Source organism: Nicotiana attenuata, chromosome 5 (genome assembly GCF_001879085.1).
Source record: "Nicotiana attenuata strain UT chromosome 5, NIATTr2, whole genome shotgun sequence".
Lineage (NCBI taxonomy): Eukaryota > Viridiplantae > Streptophyta > Magnoliopsida > Solanales > Solanaceae > Nicotiana > Nicotiana attenuata.
This window is the reverse complement of record NC_031993.1, coordinates 13,708,944-13,724,639: the sequence shown is the minus strand read 5'-3', so window position 1 is coordinate 13,724,639 and position 15,696 is coordinate 13,708,944. Positions and strand designations below refer to the sequence as shown.

Below are 15,696 nucleotides of genomic sequence, written 5' to 3'. Positions count from 1 at the left end.
TGGTAACATTCAGAGTCGCACCAAGGGCTATAAGCATGTGCAACTTGATTAATTAACATGTGAATAGACCCTCTACAGAATTGATTACTCAATATAGAGAATGACTTTATAATGAAAATAACTTAAGATAGGCCAAACTCCTACTAACTCTCTTTCAATTCCTACATTCTACTTTAGAAATTTCCTTGTCTGTTATAAGGCTTCAAAAATTAGTTCTCCTACACTTTCTTCCTTTGATGATATTTGGAGTAAACAGTGAATATATTACTTCAAACTATGAATAAAATTATCATAATAACTATATTTTTTTTCTTAAGAAATATAATATTTTCTAATCATCGAGCTATGAACCCTCACGACGTTTAAAGAAAGGAAAATAGGTTCAAAAAATTGACTGTACAGAAGTAGAGTGAAAAATACCTGAATAAATATTACCGTCTTTGACATAAACATAAGTCGCCATGAAATTGTTTTTCTCTTTCTCACTAATACCTATCTCCGTGTCGCACCTCTTTGGGAGCGTTTCTTCGCCGACCATGAAGATTCCTTCAATATTTACATCCACGCAAATCTACCAAATAGAATAAGAATCATGAAATTAATCCATGGGAAGGTACCTATAATCATTCTACCGTGAGCATTATCTAAATCTGGTCAAACGTTTAGGCAACATGGACATACAAACAACAGTCACTAATCAATCAACAAATTGGAAAAAGAAACAGAAGTAATTGCAAATTGAATCTAACACAAAGAATCAAGAAGAAATCCCAAACCTAAACGTTTCTGAGATGATCAGTAAAGTTGCGATGTAAATTTAATGTCTATGGCCAGTTTTTTTCTCGCAATAGATCTGCAAAATTATGTTGTTTTGACCTGGAAACTGCTCTGTTAAAGTAAGACTCTGTAACAGGATCTTTCAGTTTCCACAAGTTACTTGTAAAAGTAAAACACTTTTTTTTTTGGGTATTTGCGGCAGTTATCTCATTTATAAATAAGATAATAAATTTTCAGCTTTATAATAAATTAAATAAAAAAGCTAATGAAAAAACACGAGAGTCCAATTTTGAATAGACCTCTGTTTAAAAAAAATTGTCTAATGAGAAAACGTGGGAATTGGAAGTGGAATTGGAGTCTGTTTCTTGGAATGGGAGTAACTATATATTTTTTTCAGTTTTAAAAAAGATTTGCCCAAAAACGTGGGAGCAAAGCTGTGAATAACTGAATTTGTAAGTTTTTTTCTATTTTCAAAATTTTTTGAATCTCCAAAGTTATTGGAGTTTTGTCATAAAATTTGACATGTGTTGATATTTCGTTTTGACACTTGCCATAATATCATTGATCTGCCTCTCCTTTTCTATATTAACTAGTATAGTACCCGCGCGATGCGCGGAAAATATTAGAGAAAAAATTATAATAAATTATTATCGTACTTACTTGACTACCTCATGCTTTTATAATTTGATAAATTGTAAAATTTAAACCATTGGATCCACGATCGTTGATGATAAGGCAACTAATGTAGGAAAAATAATTTTATACACCCTAAATTGTCGTAACATCTTGTATTATGTGCAATGACATTCAAATATAATTTAACTTACTACGATTAAGAGATTTATTAAGTAAAAGCATGCATTTATAATAATGACTAAGTAACAGAAGTGCATATGTAATTACATATGTATTTAATAATTTTTTATGAGTATTTGATGCTAATAAGTTTTTACCCTAATATACATAGAGTGCAAAATATCAATAAAATTAAGTGCTACTTTAATTCCTCCTTGTTTCTGCCTCCCAAGAAAGCATGCATTAAATCCTTCAACATAAGCCAGGGAAGATGTTCATCGCAACACTTCAATGAAATGGTTCTCTCTTACCTTGCGATACACTTTGATGAAGCCCATCATATCCCTCAAAACACAAATCCCCTCCGTAGATAACTTAGTCTCCTAGCTTTTTTTAGCAGTTTTTATTAAGATTGCACATCTTTCCTTTACTATAATTCAATATATAAATCAAGCTCTTTGAGGGGGAAAAATAGGGGAATGACTTGGATACAGTGGACTTCCTTAGAGGCGTTCTTCTAGAAACCACAATCTTCTCGGGATAAGAATCATAAACTCGAACCTGATTTCCACTACATACTACAATCTTCCTTGGCTTAATTTCAATTTTTAGAACTCCGAGCATGAGAAAGAGCCGAAAGCAAAATTAAACAAAATTATATTTATTTGCTCTATTCTTCCATGTGAGTTCAGCATGAAAACTATATATAGCTTCACCAATAACATACCAAGTCAACTGCCAACCCCCTTTGTTGATAAATGAAATCACACTTATAGTTTAGAAAGGCGTAGCTAGCAAGTAAAGTTTAGCTTACCCTGGAGATTAGTTATTCAAGAAATAAAAAGAATTACGCTGCAAGTTGGGTCTGACTATATGAATCTTCACTAACTCAAGTCCTATCTTCCATCAACTTGGAAACCACCCATTTTATCCCATCTTCAAATGTGATCGCTAGCACAGTGAAATAAACTAACTACAGTTGTTACGGAATAAGTAATGTTACTGAAGTAACTATAACCATCACATTTCTTCTGTCAGTACGGCTCTCATAGAAATTGAATATTGAGGCTTATGCCAAAACAAAAAAGAATGTAACCATGATTAAGGGATAATTAGAGCTTATTCATGAGTTGCAACCACAAGTTTAACCTTATTTTCAATCTAGATTTTCAATGGTCTATCATAGCTTCCTCAGAATGTCAAGTAAGGCCATTGAGAGGCAGGGAACGATACATATACATCCAATTGAGCTAATGCAAAAATTACAAAAAATATCCAAAAATCAAAAACAACAAACACATAATTATAAGTTCTTATCTTCTTGAATTTAGAAGTAAATGCCAAAAAAAAAGACTGAGAGCGCAACAAAGAAAACCTAAGAAAATTTGAAGAAGACGAATGAACAAAAAAAATACCCTAAGTCCTTGGGGATCATATATTATTATATATGTTTTGTAAAATTCATCTGAATTCTCTCAATCCTAAAATTGTTAGGATGGTAAAACCCAAAGTAGTGATGAAAGGAATAGAAACGTCATTAAATTCTGTCTTTGTCGCTAGATGTCAACTAAAGGTGAACCTTTTTAAGAACTTTTACAGTAAGCTTACAAAATATTTAGTATTGGTTCAGCTCTTTATTGCTTGCATATTTTTCTTTTATACCTTGCTCACTGATACTTTATTATATTCTATTTGATCATTGAAGTACCTTTTTCTTAGACTATGGATATACGACATAAAAATTTCATATAACATATGGAATTTTTTTTTTTTTTTTTTTTGCTGAAACTAAAGGGGAAAATAGTACAAAGTTGTCAAATTTTTACATCCTTACATATAGAGAATTCTGTTGGAGATAGGAACTAATAAGATTCATAAATTTGTAGCCTATAAAAATTATATTATGGGCATGCTATAATCTTTTTCGTATAATATGACCCACATTGAAATGAAGATTTATAAAGAAGAGAACTTACCGGATTATTACTTTGAAGATATTGACGAAAAGTTTAAAACTTAGACATGGAACCACAAAAAAAAATATAGGTAAGAATTTGATGAAGAACAAAACGTCAATAATCGTATTATAGTAGTGGTTGATTAGTGACTCAGACAAGCATTTTATCTTCACATGAAATTATAGGAAAAACATAAATAACATTATTCTCACAGCCTACCCTCCACAATAATATTACTTAAAGGATAGTATGCTATATAATTAGGAGAAATCCGTAACGTAATACAAAAAAGCTATATGATTTTGAAATTACAGTTTATGTAAATCTAAGCTATGTTCTTCAGTGATCCGCCATGAATTTTATATTAACATCAAGTAGTTCATTAGAAAAAAAAAAAGGCAAAATAATTATAAAGTAGAACAAAAAATTACCAAGTCAATTTGCAATACCAATTTAGAAGTACACCTCACATTGGGAGCTTATACCTAGGGCATTCCAGGTGGAATTCTAATATCTTCCATCAGTTTTAAAAAAGATTTGCCCAAAAACGTGGGAGCAAAGCTGTGAATAACTGAATTTGTAAGTTTTTTTCTATTTTCAAAATTTTTTGAATCTCCAAAGTATTGGAGTTTTGTCATAAAATTTGATATGTGTTGATATTTCGTTTTGACACTTGGCATAATATCATTGATTTGCCTCTCCTTTTCTATATTAATAAATATTTTTAAATGTCACGAAACAGATTTTGTGGTGTCAAATCGGTAATGTCTTAGATTCTAACTTTGAAATGGAATGCTTTCTCCTATAGTATGGATCCCGACTTGTGAATATAGTTTGCAAATACTTAAATTTAAATCATCTATAATTAATACTATATAATATGTATATTATATTGGTTAACAAATGTATCAATATATACGGTCTAGTGTACCCACAGTCCGGTAAGTTTTAGCTCCCGTTTGATTATAGATTTTATCTTATTTTTTTCATGTTTTCTATAAATATTGCTTGTTAGTGGAACATTTAATTTTTTCTTCTTCAATTTTTCAAGAACTATAAAAACTAGTTTAGAACAGTTTTTTGGTGAAATTTTTTCTTCCACTCACAAATCTTCAATTTTTTTCAAATAAAATGCATATCCAAACACAACTTCAACTTTAAGAAACTATTTTTCAACACCACTTCAAAAACTCTTTTTAAAAAAAAAAAATTCAACCAAAGTTATATCCAAACGTTACCTTAATTTCTTAGTTAAAAATTTTCACTTTTTTTCCCGAAATTTCTTTACTTTTTTTTTCGGAATCAATGTTTATCCATGAAATTTCAAATTTCAATTGAAGTTAAATTTGGAAATTTTTGAAAAACACCAAAAATACTATTTTTCAAAATTTTCACTTAAAAACACTCACAAAAAACCAAATTCAACTCCAAATTGTATTCATATCCAAATACAACTCTAATTTTCAAATATCATACTGTGTTTAACTTTAACGGCTAACTTTCCATTAAAGTAAAACAGAGTATTACAGTGTATTTTACGTAGAAATGTAACCTTTTTTTTTACACTGTATAAACTTATTTTGTGCCAAAAAAGGGTATTATTTCAGTTTCGGACTCGAGAACAAGGTGAAGTGCAACAGAGACGAAAAAGATAGAGATAAAAGTACAAGAGAAAGCGCCAACAGTTAAAACCAGTGACACACCATCAGTCATTCAATTGACCTAACTACTAACCTATCTTTTCAAAACAAAAACAAAAACTAAAATCATATCTTCATATATACTCCACATTCTCCATTTCCAATAAACAATTTCATCCTCCAAAAAAATGTCCTCAAATTCCCAATTTCTACTCAAAACCCTCTTCTTCTTACTCTTCATTTTCCCATTACTCAACGCTCGTTCTATAAAGTCAACGCTTCATAAAACTACAAAGCTCGACGAATCATTAACATATCTATGGCCTTTACCTTCTCAATTCACTTTCGGTAACGATACGCTTACTGTTGATCCCAATTTATCTATTGTTTTTACTGGCAATGGTGGTGGTTCTGTTATTGTTAAACAAGCTTTTGAGAGATACAAAAAGATTATTTTCAAGCACGCTTCTAAATCTGGTGAATTTTTTGATGTTACTCAGCTTACTGTCATTGTTCATTCCGATAACGACGAGGTAATTTTATTTTAGGAAAATAATTACTTTTTTGTTTTACTTATTGTTGGGATTAGTATTGTGTGAACTGTGTCATCTAAAAAATATATATGAGTTTTATGGATGTTATATGGACTAATAGTGTAAAGATTAAGTGAATTTTTAGCATGTTAGTTACCATTTTTACCTAATTACCAATTAATGCGCAGCGGCGGAGCCAGAATTTTCCCTAAGGGGTGTCAAAATATGTAAAAAGTAAACATACAAAAAAATCAAGCGGATTCAATATATAGTGTATATGCATATAATTTTTTTTACCTACCTACATAGTGTATTTTTTCCCGTGAAGGGGTGTCAGTTGCTATAAAGTGGCTCCGCCACTGTTAATTAATGCGTATCATAGAATATACCTCTAATTATCTTATAGTTTACTTGATTGTGGAAATGTTTTTACACCTAAGTAGAACTTAATTCTCTTTGTATCTATTTATGTTTGCAATACGAGATTCTGTATGACCTAGTAATTGAATTTTGAACCTTTATTATGATATTAAGTTGAATTGTGTGAACCACCTTATTTAAAAGTTTTAGCTGATAGAGAGGACATTTTATGGAGAAATTAGAAGTGATTTATGTTGGTGATTTGAATCGCGTTATTTCATTTTCCAGCTGCAACTTGGTGTTGATGAGAGCTATTCGTTATTGGTGACGAAGAGCAATGAGCACTCCATTATCGGGGAAGTCTCGATTGAGGTAAAGTTACAGTTGAGTATGTTAAAAACACTAAGGCCATGGAACTCTTCTTCATTTTTTCAGTTGCGTACACATGTTTCATAACCAGTGTCAACATTTGAAGAAATGAATAAATGAATAAATTACTATAGCGTGTCACCACTTGGGGCAAGGTGTATTCCCCCCTGCATTTCTTGTTCAATCTAATTTGAGCTATAAGTTCTTTTCTGCTAAACCCCTTTTTCTGCCCACAAGCTCTCATAGGAATCTCCGTTGAATTTAAAGAATGCATCTAATGCTTAGGATGTAGAGAATGATTCACCCACTCTACTTCAAAACATACATTCATCTCAAATGTATCTGGAGAAACCGAAGAGAAGTTTATGCTCAAAGAAAATTAGTAGGTAGAGATATAAGGAGTCGGAAGAATGTGGAGTAATGGGTTTTAAATAAAAAACAGAAGCATTTGTAGTTCTTATTGTTTTTCACCCCAAGTGAAAGATAAAATTCTATGCTTTATTAAAACTTTCTAGTATTCTTTCTTCTTTCCTATCGATATATTCTTCTTATGGTCGCATTGGTACTCTTTCTCTTATCTTTGGAGAACTTTGGTGATAACTCTTGCTCTAGCTCCTGATAATAAACTTAGCGTATTTTATCATCTCTTTTGTTTATCTCTGATAGCTGGGTTAACTAGCTAGTCTAGATTTATCTGAGTGACAAACTTCTTCAATCCGTAGTGTTAACCCACTTATCAAGAAAAAGAAAAAGGCAAAAGTCTTGTCTTCATCACTTACCCTGCATTTTACCATTACATAATGAGGGTGCTAGAGTGTACATTCTTTAGTTGGAGTCCTACACCTAGAAGTACATGAATAATTTTTTGTCAATACTGCAGGCAAATTCTGTTTATGGTGCACTAAGAGGACTTGAGGTACGTACGTTGGATGAGCATGATTATGAATTGGTTTATCATTGTGGCATCAGGGAATTAATGACTGTTAGTTTCATATGCTTACCGATAACAAAAAGTTCAAACCTATTCTGCAGACAATGAGTCAGTTATGTAGTTTTGATTATGGGGTTAAAACAGTGCAAATTCACAAGGCTCCATGGTTTATTCAAGACAAGCCAAGATTTGCATATCGCGGGCTTCTGCTAGGTAAGATCCAATCTTTCGTGCTTTAAACTGATCCATGTAATTCTTGACTTGGTGGTCATCTAATATGTAACTGGTTATACTTCTGAGAATGAGTCAAAACATATGGACATTGCCTTCTGTAGATACACTAACTGATCTACTAGTTGTATTGCTGAATTTTCTTGCAGATACGTCAAGGCACTATTTGCCAATTGAAATTATCAAGCAAATTATTGAATCCATGTCCTACGCTAAACTTGTAAGTTGTTGAATCCTATTTTTCTGACCCAGTTTTGAATTGGGTGGTTCTGCTTTTCTGATATTGCTGATTGGGATCAGTAGAATGTTCTTCATTGGCACATCATAGATGAAGAGTCATTTCCTCTAGAAGTGCCTTCATATCCAAACTTGTGGAAAGGGTCATATACAAAGTGGGAACGCTACACTGTCGAGGATGCTTATGAAATTGTTGAGTAAGAATTTCCCCCCGGCTTAGCTAATTTACAGTCTTTTTGGTATGAAGATCTTCCCCCAAAACTTCTTCAATAACCTTGAGCACAGGAAGTGATTTTTCTTTTATTTCCTATATGTTTTGGACAAAGGCATGAGCATTTATTCCGTATTTCTTATAGAAGAAAGAAAAAAAATGAAAGGATGGTGACTGGGGGTGTTCAAATCTTCACCTCAAGTGGCTGTTAGTAAACCAAATATAGTATCCTAGACAATTGTTCATATGGCTTTAGAGAGGCCAATTTTGTGAAGTACTTACGTCACACTGGATCCAAATTCTAGTTTGATCAGGATTTGGTAGTTTTGCGCGCGCGCGTGTGTGTGTGCGCGCGCGCGTGTGTGCGCTATGGGGTTGGTGAATTGATCCACATTGTATTTGGTTGATCCTCTCTTGCCGAAAGATTAGAAAGGTCTGGCGTCGTCCCTTTTGGTTATTCGCATTACATTCCATTTTAGCCAAACCAAATATTGGAGTACTATTAAATCTAAAGCTTAGCTTTAGTCAACATTTTTATATTGAGATCTAGTTCAACACATCAAAAGGATCATTTTGTTCCATCTAGAGTATAGGTTAAAACTATCCAATTAGTTGGGCAACTTTCATAAACGTTGCAAGCTTGCAAGCTGGTGTTGAATTGAATGAGTACTATGAACTTAAAGTTGCAAGCTTTTCCTTTCATTTAAAGACGGTCAAAAAAAGGTTGTTTCTCATACCATCCCAGAAGAGCCATAGCGTAAAGGGTGCTCTGGCCTGTTACTTGTAATCTGGAGGCCAATGAGAGAAGTTTACTGAATAAACTACCAATGGATTGATGTAACATTTCAAATCTGAATCGGACACAAACTTTAGCAACCTTCCACCCGCCGAAAAGAAAAGGAAAGGGCGGTAGAGAGAGGGTGGAGAGTGCAAGGAATAAGTGCTGGCAACATTGATTATTTAATTTTAATACGCAGGCTCTTATTCAAATTGTTTCTGGGTATTGTTAAAGCTTCCAGGAAAATTGAAACAATTCTTTGTTCCTAGAACTATGATAATCTATTATGTTATTATTTGTTTCAGTTGTTTGTTCTGTTTTTGCTTCTCATCAGATGTTCCTATATTAGAAACTGATGCTGACAGAGTTCTCCTTGTTTCTTGTCTTCATGATGTCTTATCAAATTGAAGCTTTGCTAAGATGAGAGGTATGTGACATCTTTGAAGTCTATGCAAATGTTTCATTACCTCATCTTTAAATGCTTTTTGATTGTTGGTTAGTGCAATGCGGCTGCACTTTTCTTGATAAGTTAATAGAATGAATATTTTGTCCTTTTCTAAACCGCAATATTACTTGCACAGGTATCAATGTTATGGCAGAAGTCGATGTTCCAGGTCATGCAGAATCATGGTATGTGCTTTAGAGAATTGGTGTTTCCCTCGTACCATTTTGGGTCTATTGAGCTTCTTTTTAGCAAACTATGGATCTTTGAGATTTTGAATTGCTGCTGGTTTGCCTTAATTGCTCTTTAACTCTTATCTGACTAAATCTCCTTCAGGTTTTAAGCTAAGTCGGCCAGTATGGTTTTTCTTGGTATTGCATTAAGATATCAGTGCTTGGGAAAAAAGCACAAAAACATTGAGAGATGTATTATTGAGGTGACAAGTGGAAGAGCTTTTCCTCTGTATTGAGATCTTTACTTTTCAGATCAGTCATATTTGTTCGCCATTCCAACAGTCTAACTATGATTTTTGAAATAAAGGAAGGTGCCCTGCTTTTTTTGAAAGCGAAATGTTAAACGAAAATAAAGAGAAAAGACAGAAAAAAACATAGAAGAATCTGATATTTGCATGGGGAAAGTAGTTGTACCTCTAAGCAGAACAGAGATACCAGGGAATAAACACTTTGCCTAACTCTTTTGAATCCCAGTCCTCCCTCCTAACTAAGAAGCTTAAACACTAAAAGAACTGGGTTGATAAACATACATTGGAAAGGATATTGACAGAATGGTCCATGAAGAATATTCCAGATGAGCTTTGTCTTGTTAGTTTTGTCAGGACATTTTTGGTGGTAATAGTGTTTTGCCAAAAAAGATGTAAAATTTAAGTTAGAATGTTATAAGGAATATGAATATTTTCTTATTCAGTGTAGGTCATCAGTCCCTTTAGTTGTGTTATAAATTTATTTCATGTCTCAGTTTGGTTTTATTCACTATGCAGGGGTGCAGGGTACCCTGATCTTTGGCCTTCTCCATCTTGTAAAGAGCCGCTAGATGTCTCAAAAAACTACACTTTTGATGTCATTGCTGGCATCCTGGCAGGTTAGTTCGGAAGGTTTCTCTTGAAGAATTCTCCCATTTTTTCTGGAATTATGTAATTGCATATCTTCCCCTCTTTGTTGTAGCTATAAAGGGTATATTTTCCCTATGTACTGATATTTGATTGGACTTATCATTATCTTTTCTTTGGTGATTAGAGCCTCTTTATTAGTTAGACCTAGACATAATCTTATCTTTTAGTTAAACTTTGAAGGTAGGGCCTCATGTACTTTGTCTGGAACAGTTGAAGAACACCTGATGAATTGATTTGAGTATAACATTATCCCCCCCCCCCCCCCCCAATTCTCTCTCTCCCCCTCGCTTTTGTCTTCTCTCTTATTCTTTTGTCTCATTCCCTTTCTCTTTCTTTCCATCTGTGTCTTCTCTCTTTCTCATTTCTTTCATTGCCTTTCTCGTATGACATCTCTAATCTCTATCTCTCTCGCTATGTACCTCGTATCCTGTAATAATTTATTTGTTAGCACCCTCATATTCTTATCCATCAAGACTTTTCACTTTGTTGTATGTGCATCCGGAGCTCGTAGAAAAACATGGCTGTTTGGAGCATCTATATGATGGATTTCATGATTACAGCTTACACGCTTTAAAAAATAATCTTTATCAGGACTTATCACACTTCACAAAAAATTGAAAATGAAGATCAGTTTCGTTTTCAGTTTTATGGCACCCCTTTTGTTTTCCGAAATTTTTACATGACATACAGTTTCTTGAATAAAAGTAGGTAATAGTTGCATAATCCGGATCTGATTTCTACTGGACTTATGTGTGAGATAAAGTCCTATACATGATATTTTCTTATTCTAGTATTATCTCATGTTTAGTTAGGGCTTAAACAAAATTACAGCTGAACTTATAATTCTCCGTTGTTCCTTTAAATGTTAATTCTTATGTAGCATTTGTTATATGTTTATATTCGTTTATGGACCATCTTGTGAACTTCTGTCTGAGCCCCTCACTCGTTCTTACTTACCATGCCTCTATACCCACTGTACTAGCAAGAAACACGTAACAGATCAGCATGGTTTTTACCTTGTTGATGAAGCAGTTTTCTCTATTTGCTTTTCTCTGAGTTTCCTGTCTCTCCTTGTTTCTTTTTTGTTTTATTTGTGATCTCTATCTATCCCCTTCTGTTGTTTATTTTTCTTAATTTATAAGTTCAGATTTTTTTCTTTACTGCACACACATTTAGTATGTCTATGGTGTCTAGTATACCCAGTTTTCATCTTCAATTCTTGTACATGAGTAAACAAAAATAGAATGCGTTTCCAAGTACCTCTGCAGTATACATGTGACTAATCATCGATTCAGTAATTTTTTCTGATGAAGACCATGCCTCTTGTTTACTGATTATGTGCCTCCTTGTTTTTGTAGACATGAGGAAGATTTTTCCATTTGAGCTATTCCACTTAGGTGGTGATGAGGTCAACACAAGTTAGTATTCTTTCGCTATTTTGCACAAATTTCCTTTGTTTTGCTGCTTTACTAATTCTAACTAAGTTCCAATGAGCAAAACGAATAGAAAACAATTATCTGTATATCCACAAATGTCAAGTCAATATAACTCATTTTGTCAGAGTCAAAACTGTGAAGATTAAGGAATCATTGGTCTAGAATTATACTGATTCAAGATACCAAATCTCCAGCAAAGCCAATAGCAAAAGGACGAAGTGTCTCAGAATTGAATAGTTTTGCTTTTTTGTTCCTCGCCTCGTTAATTATGCAGTTGACTCTTGTTCTCTTCGTAAGGGTTAAACCACTTTGTCTCTTCTCTTAGATAAAGAAATTATGCAGAATACATGAACTATACAACAGTGCTGTTTTTCTATTTTCGTCCTATTTGTGGGTATTGAAGACATAATTTAATTAATAAAAGTCTGCTCTCCAAAAGATTTTGGATGAGATGGTCACTCATTTCAGCTAGATACCAGAGCAGGCAGAGGTCCTAGGCTCGAGTCTCACCGCCATGCATCATCAAAAATTAATTTCCGCATGCTTTGCCATGAGAAAGAGTCAGGCTCGCACGTAAAGAGGCGCGCTGAAGATATAATTAAGTAAAGACATTTCAATAGTGGGGAAGCAAAAGAAGAAGAGACCTCTAGAATAGAATTTAGGTGAGTGCATAATTTTAGCCTCTCATGGGCATGTAGTGGCAACCTATCCTTCATTTGAGAGTCCCAGCACTTCCAGTGCATTATCATGTTGTGATTTCTGTTTCCGGAGTTTCTTTTGTGGATCATCCATAAGACTGATAACTTAGGATTTCTTCTTTCATTAACACTGCAAATATTTCCCCCCCTATCTTCTAGGCTTCTATCCCAGACCCCACTGTGTGGGATTGCGTTTATTGTTGTTGTTGTTGTTGTTGTTGTGTTGTTGTCTTCTAGGCTTCTATCAAACATTTGATGGTGATATGCTTTAAATTAGTTGTCAAGAAGAAAAGTATAAACATCTTTTGACCATTTTTCTTTTGACGGTAGCTTTTGTCCCTTTTCTCTTGTTCAAAAAGAACTCTCACTATATGCATATCTTATTCGTCATGCATGCACTCACACACATGAAAAAGATTTTTTGTTTATTGGAAGTTTTATATGGTTGGATGTCATGACCAACTGCGCACTCTGCTCCAGCTCTCCCAGAAAAGGATGGGAGGAATAATTAAAAAGAAGTATTGAAAGCTGTTAATTTTTTGCAGCTTGTTGGACAACTACGCCACACATCAAGCAATGGTAACCTCTCTCTTCTTATGTCCTTTATGAAGTTCCAAAAAATGATGCACTTAGTGTTTCGGGTCATGGAAATATCCATCAGGCAGATTTTGCACTATGCCTATGAATAATAGTGGCATCTATATCTTGATGACTTATGTCAAGGAAGCTGAAAATCATGAGTGATTATAGGGGGTCCTATGTTTACCTATATGCATCTTATGTTTCACGTATTTATGTTACGTGGCAACCAATTTGTATTTCAGTTAGTACAGGACATACTTTGCATTGAGAATATGTCCCAGGCTGTTTGAAAGGTCATCCGTTTTTATACCAATAAAGGGCTGTGGGAGTAATTATTCACCATCTACGTAGTGCTATTTATGGCATTTTGTGTTTTAGATTTAGATGACTTCTTCCTTTGCTGACAACATGCCCAGTGTCATCTTTTTAATTATGTATGCTATCTTGATATTTTTCTCTGCAGCACTGTTCATAAACTCATTCTGTTTGCAGGCTTCAAGATCATAATATGACTTCGAAGGATGCATATGAGTATTTTGTACTCAGAGCTCAAGAAATAGCTATATCACATAACTGGACACCTGTTAACTGGTAATTTCGCTTATAGATGCTCACCTCTATCACAAAGAAAGGGCTCTGTTATTCTTGTAAATCCATGGCTTTCTTTCTTATATTCAGTTAAAAAGGACGATGAAGATAAACTGAATATGGTTAAAAGAATTAGTCAGACTCAAATCACTGTGAAGATATTGTTGGAATGTGGTTCCTTTGAACTTATGAAGTAAGATACAGTCCTGTGGGTTATCTCCTTTCTGTGACTTTGCAAAGGCATTAAAATTAGAGTTGAAAACGTGTTGCAAAATTAGTAATTGGAGGACATGTCGGGCCCTTTATTTAGTTTCTTGTACTTTAGAGTTCAATATGAGATGAAGTTATATGACAATAAGTAAAAAGAGATTGTATGACTCCTTCTGTATTACAATGCATACTAAAAGTTCCTTTTCTAGAAAGGGGACAGTATTTTGTTTAATTCAAAAGCAATCACGAGCATTTAGCATTTATTTCGGGTTGAAGGCAGCCATTTGTTCTTTCTTTTTTCTAATGTATGACATGGTGTGTGAATTTGTTATTGTAGGGAAGAAACCTTCAATACATTTCCGTCTAAACTTAACCCACAAACTGTGGTGCATAACTGGTGAGCATCAATCTGACTGGTTATATGTGATCGGTAATATGGTGGTTTTCTTTTGTTTTGGTTAATACACAACCATCTGAACATCTTAGTTATGCAGGTTACGTGGTGGTGTTTGTCAAGAGGCAGTTGCAAAAGGTTTTAGATGCATTTATAGCAATCAGGGGTTTTGGTATCTGGACCACTTAGATGTCCCTTGGGATAAAGTCTATTACACGGAGCCGCTGGAAGGAATAAAGAGTACTTCCGAGCAAAAACTTGTACTTGGAGGTGAAGCGTGCATGTGGGGTGAAACCGCTGATGCTTCAGATGTTCATCAAACCATATGGCCACGGGCTGCAGCTGTAGCAGGTATTCTCTTGGATATGTTTGATTACTTGAAACTTATTTTAGTTCAACTATGTTGCATATCACGAATATATATTGTTCTACAACCTTAGTTATGATGGCATTCCTCAAAGGATCTGGCAGAAGCATGACAACCCTTTTTTACTGAAACCAAGATATTTTACTTTTGGTATTGGCATCTTCATTTCACACGACTGGCTATGAAACACTGCTCAAGCACTGGGCCTTCTACTTAGCATTTTGCTGTCATATATATATATTTCCAGAAGAAATTTCAAGCTTGCCATTGATATTGGTTTGTGTTTAACTTCTAGAACGATTGTGGAGCGACAAGGAGGCAACATCTTCAACAAATACTACTTCAGCTGCATTGCAAAGGTTGGAATACTTTCGATGCCTCTTGACGAGGCGTGGGGTTCCAGCTGCTCCAGTTACCAATTTTTATGCTCGACGTCCTCCATTGGGCCCAGGGTCATGTTATGAACAATAACTTGTGTTTTATCATCTAGTTCGATCCGTGTGCTGGAACTGGCAAGTTTGTGAAACTTGTGAACTAGTAAGTCTTGTCAACTTGACGCTGCTGTATAGTCTCCTGGGCTTAGGAAGGATTCCACTTTGAGATTGTCGTTTACTCTCTAGTTCTCGGGCTCTTCACTGTAACTTTATAGTGGTTTGTTAATGTGAATAAGAGAAAAATGGATGATCTGTGCAAGACTTCCATGCTTATAGACTTGGGATTTGACATTATTTCGCCCCAGGTATTACATTTAAAACTTGTAATTTCATATTCTTACTTCATTCCTTTCCTGTTTTCATATTGCGCCAAAAGAAAATCTCCATAATTTCTACCGTCTTATTTGAGTAATGCTACCTTCACAAAAGGGATAAGGTCTGCCTATACAATACCCTCCCCAGACCCCATTTGTGGGATTACACTGGGTATATTATTGTTGTTGTTGTTGTTATTCAAGCAATCCATTTCAAAATTTTGGAACATAAAGGTTTGCATCTTTTAATAAGGGTGGTGTCCTGATCAATTTGCGCATATT

General features: G+C 34.2%; 1 protein-coding gene across 1 annotated transcript; it reads left to right on the top strand.

The window, feature by feature from the left end:
• On the top strand, positions 5,270-15,462 carry LOC109225343 (beta-hexosaminidase 1). Its single transcript, XM_019389971.1, has 15 exons — positions 5,270-5,703; positions 6,352-6,435; positions 7,313-7,348; positions 7,465-7,576; positions 7,744-7,814; positions 7,898-8,028; positions 9,231-9,247; positions 9,402-9,450; positions 10,260-10,360; positions 11,750-11,809; positions 13,071-13,104; positions 13,600-13,698; positions 14,243-14,302; positions 14,400-14,650; positions 14,962-15,462. Exons 1-15 carry the CDS (start codon positions 5,359-5,361, stop codon positions 15,135-15,137), a joined length of 1,626 nt encoding a protein of 541 aa, XP_019245516.1. The 5' UTR covers positions 5,270-5,358; the 3' UTR covers positions 15,138-15,462.

Excerpts from the sequence above, each read along its gene's own strand:
- LOC109225343 (XM_019389971.1), top strand. The coding sequence starts at position 5,359 with ATGTCCTCAAATTCCCAATTTCTACTCAAAACCCTCTTCTTCTTACTC. Across the intron at positions 10,361-11,749 it reads CATTGCTGGCATCCTGGCAG|ACATGAGGAAGATTTTTCCA; the intron begins GTTAGTTCGGAA and ends TTGTTTTTGTAG. Across the intron at positions 14,651-14,961 it reads ACGGGCTGCAGCTGTAGCAG|AACGATTGTGGAGCGACAAG; the intron begins GTATTCTCTTGG and ends TTTAACTTCTAG.